The sequence below is a fragment of the Chrysochloris asiatica genome, unplaced genomic scaffold, assembly GCF_000296735.1.
Source record: "Chrysochloris asiatica unplaced genomic scaffold, ChrAsi1.0 scaffold00147, whole genome shotgun sequence".
Lineage (NCBI taxonomy): Eukaryota > Metazoa > Chordata > Mammalia > Afrosoricida > Chrysochloridae > Chrysochloris > Chrysochloris asiatica.
In genome coordinates this window covers 6,335,960-6,348,459 of record NW_006408665.1, presented here as the reverse complement: position 1 = coordinate 6,348,459, position 12,500 = coordinate 6,335,960, and the positions used below count along the sequence as shown (strand labels likewise).

Below are 12,500 nucleotides of genomic sequence, written 5' to 3'. Positions count from 1 at the left end.
TGTCTGATTCAAACAGCACTATACCAATCCATTTCAGCTCATCAAGACCTAGGAATATGTTTCATTTCATTTTTGATAACTTCCAATTTTCCTAGGTTCATATTTCATACATATTATATTTTGATTATTAGTGGATGTTTTCAGTTGTTTCTCCTTGTTTTGAGCTGTGCCCCATCAGCAAATGAAGGTCTTGAAAGCTTTACTCCATTCCAATCATCGTGGTCAACTCTACTTTAAGTCAGCTGCTCTTCCCCAGTCATTTTGAGTGCCTTCCAACTCATTGTCCAGCACTATATCTGACAATATTCTGGTACTATTCATAATGCTCTTACCTTCTGGCACTATATCTGACAATGTTCTGCTGCTATTTATAAGGTTTTCAGTGTGTAAACATTCAGAAATAGATTACCTCTCCTTCCAAGTCTTTATTAGCCTGGAAGTTCCATTGAAACCTGTCCACCATGGATGACCATGCTGGTATTTAAAATGGCATAGCTTCTAGCACCATACCAAAACACAAGCCATCACAGCATAACAAGCTGACAGACGAATGAACATATGTAAGTGGATCTAATGCTAAAAATTTTCTTCTGTTTTATTGATCTGTGGTATATCATTTTGTTAAAACCTCACTTTCTGGTGAATCTTTACAGTAAACTTTGAATTCAGACAGTGTAAGTCTACCAACTTCTTTCTTTTTTCAAGGTTGTTTTTACTTTTCTAGGTACTTTTTTGTTTCTGTGTAAATATTGGAATCATCCTGAAAACTTCTGATAAAAGACTGTGCATATTTTAATTGTAATTACACAGTCTATAATGAGGAGAAAAACATCTCAGTGAGTCCTGGTGTAGTACTGTAGGATACATGCTGGAATGCAAAGTCAGCGGTTCAAACTCACCAGTAGCTCCTCGGAAACCCTTTACAAGGTGGCTATGAGTTGGAACCGACTTGATAGAACTTAACAGCAACAACAACACTTACTTTTGTTTCCATATAAATATAGGAATCATCTTGAAAAATTCTCCAAAAAAGACTACAGATTTTCATTACACTGAGTCTATAATGAGGAGAATAAATATCTTAGTAACATCTTAGTGAGTTAATTTTATTTAAATTTTCTTAAGTTTCTCTCAACCATGCTTCATAATTATAAATTCACATGGTTTGTACATATTTTATTACATTTATCCTTAAGTATATAATGGGATTATTTCAATTTTGCAAAGATTTCTTGCCGATATATATAACAACAACCGTAAGCTGATAAACAAGCAATGTAAAAACATAGAGTGTTCTAGTCTCATAAAGGATTTTTATAAATTGACTTTATATTCTACAACCTTAAAAATCCCATTCTAAACTCTAACAATGTATTACTGATTTTCTTCAAATTTTCAATTTACTAAGTAATGTCACCTGTGAAGAGAGAGAGTTTTACTTCTTTATCCCATATCTTTATACCTTTCCTTTCCTTCTCCTGCCTTATATACTAAATCTAGTACTTGGCACAATATTAAATACAAGTGGAAAGAGTGCTATCATCTTGTTATTAGTTTTGAAGGGAAAGTGTGTGCATGATTTAAACTTTAATCTTTGTTACAGTAAGAAAGTATCCTTAATAATTCTAAGAATTATTGGCTAATAACATTTCTTTCTGTTTGTTTTGTTTTCTTTCAGCACATTAGAAATGTTGTTCCATGGTCTTCTGGAGTCAGAATTTTCTGATGGTGTGCCATTTATCAAAAATTGAGTGATTTTTTGTTTTTTAGTTAACTAATTCTATGTTGTCTAATACCCAATTGTTCATGAATCCATTCCTAGAAGCACAATACTTTGAATAAAATTATTATATCAAAGAATTGATGAGATTAACAGCACTATCATCAAAATGACAACTGTCATTTAATTGTCTGTAAACTTTACCTCGTTATAAGTATAGCTGCATCCACTGAAGTTGTATCTTCCATCCAGCTTGTTGACACCTCTAAATGAATATCATTCTTTTTGCCAAATTCTTCATGTTGCCACTTACAAAAACTTTCTAGCATTTTCTCTCCATGGTGTCCAATATACAGATCTGACTAAAAAAAAAAAAAAAATTTAAAGGGTAAGGTATTTTCAATTCAGGAAAATTATTTTCAGATGTTCTAAAAATGAAAACCTAAGAGAACTTTTGAATTCCTAAAGCAGGCTACTGACCATGACATTAATTAGAATCTGGCAGACATTCAGGATGAACTTGGCCTGAGCTAAAAATAGAAGCCCCGGTAACACTGTGATTAATCTCTTAGCTGCTAACCAAAAGGTTGCCAGTTTGAACCCACCAGCTGCTCCCGTGGAAAAAGCTGTGGCAATCTGTTTTTGTACAGTTGTACAGTCTGGAAACAATATGGGTTTCTTTCTATTCTGTTCTTTAAGGTCACTATGCATCGGCATCAAGTCAATAGCAGTGGGAGGTAAAAATCTTAAAACATTGTGAAGGTGCAATAATTACAAAATCTATTTTTCCTTATTAATCTTTATCAAAAGAATCTCTTCTTTTTTTGACATTAAGAATGTGGGACTGTTTGACTTAAGTAAATAATTATTATTACAACTTAAGAACAAAGGTTTCCTAAATTGCCAGCTAACCAGCATGCCATAGTAATACTATTATTATTATAATATTCTACATTTAAAATAAATTACAGATAGCAGAAAAATTTTAAAGGGCATGCTTAAATAGAAAATTAAACTGTCATTAGAACTGTCAAAATTATACTTTGGAAATTTAGGGTTTGTCATCAGGAGCTCTGGAAACTGAATACATTCCATTTTTGGAATAAAATTGAGGTATTATTATTAACGAAAACTGAAGACCAGATTTATGTATAGCCTAATTATTCAGTGGAGGTTTCTGATTTTTAAGTAATTAAAAAGCACGTCCTTAATGCTCCCTATAGAACACAGTGTCTCTGTAGGATGAGCATTGGACTGAACCACAAGGTCAGCAATTGGAGCCCACCAGCCATTCTGTTACAGAAAGATGAGACATTTTTCTCCCACAATGAGTTACAGCCTCAAAACCTCTATACAGGATTTCTATGAGTCAGTACCAACTCAACAATACTTAACAACTATAACAACAAAAACATTCCCTTTATTTAAAAATGCCTGAATACCGTGTCTTACCCATGTGACAGAATAAAAAACTCAATACTTTCTTACTGGAGTTTCATGGAGTAGAATAAGCTTTATCACTCGAATATTGACTTGCACACCAAGACTCTTGTGTTGGAAAAGGTTAAAGACCTAAAAACAAATAAAAATAAACATTCTAAAATGAAATGGAAAAACATTTTAATTTTTCTTAAAACCCAAATATGGAAGAAGTCTTACTTTTTTGTGAAAACCTATCAAAGAAATCATTTAAGTTATTTAAAAATTATCTTAATAATAATAGCTTAGGTCATTCATATTAGAGATTAAGAAAATTCAATTTAGTATTCTGTCAAACGATGTATTGCATTAGGCAAATCTGCCACACAAGACCTTTTAAAAATGTTGAAGAGCAAAGATGTCAGCTTGAGGACTAAGGTGAGCCTGACCCAAGCCATGGTATTTTCAATAACCTCATATGCATGCGTAGAAGAATTGACACATTTGAGTTACGGTGTTGGAGAATACTGAAAATACCATAGACTGCTAAAAGAACCTACAGATCCGTGTTGGAAGAAGTGCAGCCAGACTGCTCCTTGAAGGCCAGGATGGCCAAACTTCGTCTCTCATACTTCAGACATATTGTCAGGAGGGACCAGTCGCTGGAGAAGGATATCATGTTTGGTAAGGTGGAGGCTCAGAGAAAAAGAGGAAGACGCTAATGAGATGGATTGGCCAGGTGGCAGCATTGATCGACTCAAGCGTGGCAACAATAGTGAGGTTAGCCCAGGATTGAGCAGTGTTTCGTTCTGCTGTGCATAGGGTCACTATGATTCGGTACCGACTCACTGGCACCTAATAACAACAACAACAACAAAGATAATTACTGTAGATATTGAGAAAATTCAGACTAGCTTTCTGTAAGATACTTACTGAAACTTTGTTAATGTAGGCATTTCAGTGAGTTGGGAATGTAATGTTGGACCTTCCACAATATTGTTGGTGTTAAGTGCCATCGAGTCAGTTCTGATGTATAGTGTTCTTTTCTAGGGCTTCTAAAGAGCAGCTGATAAGTTGCAATTCAAACGACCTAGCGGTCCAGAGCTTATCCTGTAGAGCCACGCCTGCTCTCCTTCACAATATGTGTTGTTGTTGTTAAGTGCTGTCGAGTCGATTCCGACCCATAGAGACTCTGTATAGGATTTCCAAGGAGCACCTGGTGAGCTTGAACCACCGACCTTGCAGTTCAAACGGCTTTACAGTCTGGCGCATTATCCCACAGCGCCACACCAGGACTCCTCACATTTATAGGCTATAGGAATTTTTAGTAACTAAGTAGTAGACTTTTTCTTTGTTTTTAAGAAGAAATTCTACCACCTCCCAATTAATTCCTTAGTGTTTCTGATTTTTGTTCTTTTTTTCACTCTCGAGGCTGGTTGCCAAATAGTAACAAGGTATTCAAAGCGCCACTCTTCAAGGCTGCCCATGGAGACAAGCTCACAGGTCAGTGTTGATGAAAGGTTTTAGATTGTCATTATGATTTTTTTCCTCTAAAATGTGCAATTTTTAGCAATATTGAAAATCAACGTCAATTGTGTATGTGTTACTTGACTTTAAGAATTTAGTATTTATTTTATTTGTATTAGAAAATATGCAAGTGGCACACCAAACCAATGAATTCAGAAATAGACTAAAGTTGTTAGGGTATTAAAAATGCATGGAATGTTAAGTTGGTAGCTGAATTTGAACAGAAATGCCTGAAGTGTGGGAAATTCAGCCTACTGGAAAAACAACAAAATGACAGACAAAATAACAAAAATGGGAACGATATAAAGCTTATTTTCGAATCAGTGACTTACCTTTCTTTATTTGGTAACTGGACATATGAACCATACTTATTACTGCTTAAAACTCCCTACTCAAAGTAACTTTCTAATTTTGTCTTGGAGGAGGTTTACCCAACAGAGTATGCAACTAAAGCACGTATTAATTTGGTAGTTACCATTCATAAGAACAAACTAGATTTCTGCAGTTTAAAACTATCTCCTGAAAGTAGCTATATGTGATTCAGCTGGTTAGAAATTTAGTTATGAGATACTAGTTTGACATCATCAATCCGATACCAAATTTTATAAATCTATATGAGAAATCTCTATACCACCAATCTCCATAATTTTTGCATGCCATAAATTTATCTATAGTGACTCTGTAAACACTGGCTATTCTGTAAACACTGAATATTCTATAAACACTGAAGAGTCTATTTCTGCTAATTTAAATAAATGGGCTTTTATAAAAAGAATAAAACAGAGACACACACACAAAAATGGTTAACACAGAGTATTAAAACATTAAGATGAATTATTAGGGTTTTTGGGGGTTTTTTTTACATTAGATTATTTGATATCATTTTAGAGAGGGATCAATTGAGCATACCCAAGGTATTTTTTACTGATGACAAAAAAGGAAAGAAATAGTAATGCTATCATTTTTTAAAAACTTCATTATAAATACTCACACATTTCTTCCTTAGAGTTTTCTTGAAAACATTCCAAGCGCACTTTAAAGTTTGCCTACCATATTTAAGATGGTTAGAATGAATCTCCTTGCTGCATCTGCTCCATGATAAGAAACCACTGCTGGGTCAGCAACCACTACAGTCTCTATGTTGTATTCTTGAGGTAATTTGTATGAATAGCGTTTCCCTCTTCCATTTTCTGTTACTTTTCTAGACCTAGGTCTTTCTTTATCTGCAACAAAGAAATTGATTTTTTAATTACAGCTCTGTCTTAGAAAAGTGATTAATATTAATTTTTCTTGATTTAATAATCCAAAAAAAAATATTTGTTGAACAGCAGCAAGTACTAATGATACAATGATAAACAAAAGCAAGAAGTTTCAAATGCGAGCTGGGAATTAGACTCTAAAATGGCCTGGACTTTGGAGCATAATTTGGAATCAGACATACCTGATGTCTGCCATCACTGTATTAGTTGTGCTGTTTTGGGAAACTAACATACCTTACTCAGTACCAGTTTCGTCATCTACAAAATGGATAATAATAGGAAGTGACCCCCTGAAGTCCTGGGTTCATAGGTTTTTGCGAACTCACTGGTGGGCTACCTCTGTATAATTTTCTTTGGTCTTATTGTTCATTCTATGCTTCTAACTCCAATAATTGTAGCTTCTGAGAAAATGGTTTCTTATGTGCCTCTCTTAATGTCTCCACTGTGTTGGCAGTGCGTAGGGTCCTGGGAACAAATCTTTTTGAGGAACAAGCAATAGTCACCTGGGATGCATGTCAGAACTGCATCTTGATATTAACCTAAAGCATGAGCCTTTGATGTCCATATACAACAATGGGACCAAAACCCCTCTAAAGCCGAGATAGTAAAAAGTCTCCTCAGAGGACTCAGAAAGGCCAGGAACAGGTATATTGGGAGTATGAGAAAAAAGGTTTTTTACTCAAGGTTTGTAAATAAAGTAGATTGGTAAATTCCAGGAGTATTGATTAGAGGACAATAGTGGCAGCCCCCTCACACCACCTCTGGGTATATAACCCAGATGCTCCCCTTCCTCCTGGAAGTATAGGGAAATGTGATGTAGCATTTAGATGTAGAATCCGGAAAGAAGAAAAGGAATGTGGAAGCGAGACCTCACCTTCTTAGAAAGGTTGAGACTTGTCTCTCATCTTCCCTGAAATTGTAAGAGTAAAGAAGAAAGAATTATTAGTTGATAAATGAAGTCAGGTATTTGAGATCTTGCTCACAAACAAAAGCGTGAGCTTTTGTTTGCAAAGTATACAAAGACATTTTGGATCCCTTCAAAACCTTACTTTAAACCTTCTATGACCTTTTAAATCTTTTTCACCTTTACCCATTAGAAATTAAGTGCTAAAAGTATGTTAAGTATCCTTTAGACAATTGTGATATATATTTTAAAATTTGTTCCTGTGAATTATTATGTCCTGTTTTGAATGATTAATCACATTTCAGTTCTGTATTCAATCTTATCTGAATAATCACATCCTCCCTTTGTGAAAAATCCCTCCCTGAAGAAAGAAAATAAAAGACTGAGGTAGAGTGAGTGCTGCATGCAATGCAAGGCAATGCAATGCAAGGCAATGTTTGCAGACCAGCCTGCCTTTCAGCTTGCATCAAACGTGTGTGTCTGTTTCTTTGTGTCTGTATTGTCTCTTTGTCTCTATGCTATATCTTTCGCCTATTAGATCTCCCAACTTCGTGCAACCCACTCTTCTGTGGAGGCAAGACCCCGACAGATGGATTACTTAGGAGTTGGCTCTGCCATTAATCAAACTCAAATAGAAATTATGACTTTTGAGTAATAAAGATTTCTCAAACATGGTCAAATCAAAGCAGAAACCATAAAGAATATTATATATGAATATGACTACATAAAAATTGAGACCTTCTGTTTATCATAACCTGCCATGAACAGAATTAAAAACATGTTATGAATTGGGAGAATATATTTATGTTTACTGAAAAAAGAACTGTTTTCAATCAATAACAGTAAGCAAACTGAAAAAAACAGGCAAAGGATTTTAATAGTAATTTATGACATCAAAGATTTACAAACATCTAGTTAATACCTAATAAGGTATTCAATTTTATTACTTTCCTGGAGAATACAAATCAAAACTATTGTTGGGAGTTTAGATTGGGTTTGTTGTTGTTGTTGTTGTTAAGTGTTGTCGGGTTGGTTCTGACCCATACTGATCCTGTATAGAGTTTCTGAGGAGCAGCTTTTGAGCTGCTGACCATCCAGATGAAATTGACTTTGCTGTCCAATGCATTAACTCATAGTACCACACCAAGGCTCCAAATTGGGATAAGCACTTTGAAATATTACTAATGCTGAGGATATGCATACCTGTAATTAGCAATTTTGCTATTAAAAATATACCAATAAGAAATGCATGTATTAGTGTAGCAATTAAAAATTCAAATTATTCATAGAATAACTATTCTTTATAGCACAAATAGCTATCGATGGATAAAGAAATGATAACAAGTCATACAATAGTGAAAATGTACCACTCGTTCGAATGTACAAAATATGGATGAATATCACAATTATAAAGTTGACAGAAAAAGGAATCAATTAGAAGAAAGCACAATGTATATGATTCTATCTGAGACCCAAAACTGGGAAGACTAATATGTTGTGCTAAAAGTCAAGATAATAAATATGTTAAGGAGGTACAGTTTATACTTGTTAGTGGAAATACTGGTGATACTGGTATTTTCTAATGATTGAAAATTACATATTAATGTGTACATAAAAACTGAAAACTTTGGTTTAGCATAACCTGTCAAGAACAGAATATAAAATAATGTTTATAACAATGATCTGCACATACTTACATACTTATATGGCCACATACTTATATTCATTTTGGGAAAATTCAGCAGTAGGATATATCATTTGTTTACATTCTTATATATATGTTATGTTTCAATATAGAATTTCTGATTTAACACTTTTATTAATGTATTATTTGTTGTTGCTGTTAAGTGCCATCGAGTCAGTTCCGACCCATAGCGACCCTGTACAGGGTTTCCGAGGGTGTAAATCTTTACAGGAGTAGAAAGCCTCATCTTTCTTCCATGGAGCAGCTGGTAGTTTCGAACCGCTATGCTACCAGAGCTGTATTATTTACATATCGTAAAATGTACAAATTCAGACGCATGATTCAACTCATTTAAATGCATTTACATAGATGTGCTATTACCATTATCCAATATTAGATTAGCTATAAACTGTCCTCTCCTTGTCATCCACCAACATTTAACTAATGTCTCTCAGCAGTTATTATCTTTTTTCCATATCAGTTGTACTTCAGAGATGACATTTTTTATATTTCTTTAATATATGTAATTGGAATCTTTGGAAGTGTATCGATAAAGATGTGTGTTTAACTACTCATATTTCCTGGAGATATTTAATTTTTTCAAATTTGAGGATATATATTCAAATATCTATTTTCCATATTCTTGATTTCCAGTAAGTTCTTGTTATTGAGGTTTTTTCCAAGTGCTTTAACTTTGACTTACCAATGCAATTCAATTCCATTGTACTTTTATAACCACCTTGCTTTGCCATTTGCCTTATTTATCTACTGAGTCAAAATATATATAAAAGGAACTTAACTATTTTAAGTGTGACATTAATTACAACTATCATGTTGAGCAACCATCACCTTTATCTATATCCAAAAATCCTTTACCACATAAAAGAGAAACTCAATCCCATTTCCTTCGACCTTTTTGGTAATCATTAATATTGCTGCCTTTGAATTGTGGTGCTGAAAAAATATTAAATATACCATGGACTGTTGTTGTTAGGTGCCCTTGATTCAATTTAAATTCTTAGCAACCATATGCACAACAGAATGAAACACTGCCTAGTCATAAGCCATCCTCACAATCATTATTAAGCTTGAGCCCATTGCTTTTGCCACTGTGACAATCCATTTTGTAGGGGGTCTCCCTCTATTTTGCTGTCCCTCCACTTTACCAAGCATGATGTCCTTCTCCAGGGTCAGTAGTCCCTCCTGACAATATGTCCAAAGTATGAGAGATGAAATCTGGTCAAAATGGTTTCTAAGGAACATTCTCGTTTGTTCTTCTGGTGGTCCATGGTGCCTTTAATACTCTTCTCCAACACTGTCCTTCATTGTTCAACTTTCACATGCAATTGAGGTATTGAAAATATCATAGCATGGGTTAGGTACATTTTAGTCTTCAAACTGGCGTCTTTACTATTGAAAATTTTAAATAGGTCTTGTGCAGCAGATTTGCCTAATACATCATTTGATTTCTTGACTGCTACTTCCAGGAGTGTTGATGGTGGGGATCCAACCTTCATATAAACAAAATATAAACAAAATGAAGGCTTTGACAACTTCAATCTTTTCTCCATTTACATGTATGATATTCATTGGCCTGGTGGTGAGGATTTTTGTTTTCTTTACATTGAGGTGCAACCCATACCTAAGGATGTGGTCTTTGATCTTCATCAGTATGTTAAGTCCTCTTGGTTTTCAGCAAGTAAGGTTGTATCATCTGCATATCACAGGCTCTAATGGGTATACCGCAAAGTTCTTCAAAAAATCCAACTTCATGAATTCTTTGCTCAGCATACAAATTGAATAAGTATGGTGAGAGAATACAACATTGGCACACACCTTTCCTTATTTTAAATCAGTGTCCCTTTGTTTTGTTTAAATGACTGCAGCTGGTCTTATACAAGTTCCTCAGGAGCACAACTAAATGTTCCATAATACTCATACTCCTTAATGTGGTCTATACCTTGTCATGAACCACACAGTCAAAAGCTTTGGCATAGTCAATAAAGCACAGGTAAACATATTTCTGGTATTCTCTGCTTTTATCCAACATCCAGCTGAAGTCAGCTATGATATTCATTACATATCCTCATTTGAATCCAACTTGCATCTCCGAAAATTCCTTGTCAATGTAACGTTGCAGGTCTTTTTAAATTATCTTGAGTAAAATTTTACTTGCATATGATATTAATGATATTGTTCAAAAATATCCACATTCTGTTGGGTGACCTCTCTTTGGGATAGGCAAATTTATGGATCTCTTCCAGTCAGTTAGGCAGGTAGCTGTCTTCCAAATTCAGGGACATAATTGAATGAGTGCCCCAGTGCTGCAACAGCAATGCCTTCAGTGTAGCGTGTACTTCTTCTTTCAAGATCATTGGCTTTTGATGACATGCCACCTCTTGGAATGGTTGAATATCATCCATTTCTTTTTGGTAGAGTGACTTTGCATTCCTTCCATCTTCTTTTGATATTTTCTGCATCAATGGATATTTTGGCCAAAGCATCACTCAGTATTTCAAATCGAGGCTTGATTTTTTGTCCTCAGTTCTTTCAGCTTGAAAAATGCTGAGAAGTTCTTCTGTCCGAAGCCATGCCATCAAGGAACAGAACGGCGAGAGACCCTAAGCTTGAAAAGTTCATTGTTTAGCAAAACGACAATGAGTGTCTCCTTGGTTGGCAAAGCCCCAAGGGGAACCTAATGTGAGGGCCTTGCAGTTTCTGTTTTTCCTTTTATGAATAGCTTATTTTTTATTTTTCTTGATTTTATTATAGAAGTTTTTAGTAGAATTTTTCAATAATCATAGTAAAAATTAAAATTACATTTAGACACTTTCACACTATATTTAATCATGTAAAGTTATAATAGTTGCTTTTTACATCAACAATAAGTCTCACCATTAGGAAAAGCCACATCAGCTAAAAGCTTTTCAAGTTTAAGATTACATCCTGCTTAGTAGACACTGAGAGACCTGAAAGAAGCAATCTTACAATCAACATCATGCTCAGTAGGTAGAGCAAGAGACACTGAGGCACCCAGAAGATAGCAATGAGCCAATCAAGAGCTGTAGGAACACTAGGAAGGTGGGAAGAAATTTAACTAAAGGTTTTGGGAAATTATTAGTATAGGGGATTTGCTGCTTTGTTTTTGACTATGAAACTTTAGGTACTTTTATAAAAAATACTGTTGTGATTAAGGATTGTGATTAATGAAGCTATAAGAAGTTGTAGATGAGAGTAAAAATGCAAGTTAAAATATAGAACTTTGCTTAAAAGCTGATTTGAAATTCTCGGGAGGATTAGAGAAGAAAGAAAAGAGTTCCGGAAATAAACCAGATGTTATCAGGATAATTAAGGGATGCAAAGGAACAGAAAACAATAAGAATCAAGGGCGTGTTCTGATGTTTCCTTTTTGTTATAACCTGAATGTTTGTTGAACACAAAGAATGTAATACTTAGTTAAATTGCAATTGATTGTATGTGACTATAGAGAAATCCTAATAGTATATAAGAAGCAAAAAACTTCTAAGTAAAGACAAGTCATCATCATCTGCCTAAGACTCATGACCCATCGACTCTGTGTGTGTGAGTTTTTCACTGACCCCGTACCCTCCTCCCCCTCCGAGCTCTCACAAATTTTCAAGGCTGGTCCACGGCATTCTTCCATTTTGGTTTTCTAACTCCAGATATTTACACATTTCATTATAATATTTTACTTTGTCTTCTTGAGCTGCCCTTTGAAAAATTCCCTTCAGCTCTTTTATCTCTTTAGTTCTTCCTTTTGCTTTAGCATTTCTACACTGGAGACCAAGTTTCTGAGTCTTTTCTGACACCCATTTGTCTTTTCTGTCTTTCTTTGCTTTTTAATGAGTTTTTTTTAATTTTTTCTTGTATGATGTTCTTGATATCATCCCACAACTCTTCTTGTATTCAGTCTGTAGTGTCTAATGCATCAAATCTGTTCTTGAGATGATTTCTAAATTCAGATGG

General features: G+C 34.6%; 1 protein-coding gene across 1 annotated transcript in view; it reads right to left on the bottom strand.

Moving 5' to 3' along the window:
- Nucleotides 1-12,500, bottom strand: part of ADAMTS19 (ADAM metallopeptidase with thrombospondin type 1 motif, 19) — a 394,617-nt gene that overhangs the window by 251,210 nt on the left and 130,907 nt on the right. The window contains exons 4-6 of the mRNA XM_006870690.1: nt 5,717-5,889; nt 3,209-3,292; nt 1,925-2,082 (exon numbers count right to left, since the gene is read on the bottom strand). Coding sequence (XP_006870752.1) covers nt 1,925-2,082; nt 3,209-3,292; nt 5,717-5,889 — 415 coding nt within the window. The remainder of the gene's footprint in view (nt 1-1,924; nt 2,083-3,208; nt 3,293-5,716; nt 5,890-12,500) is intronic.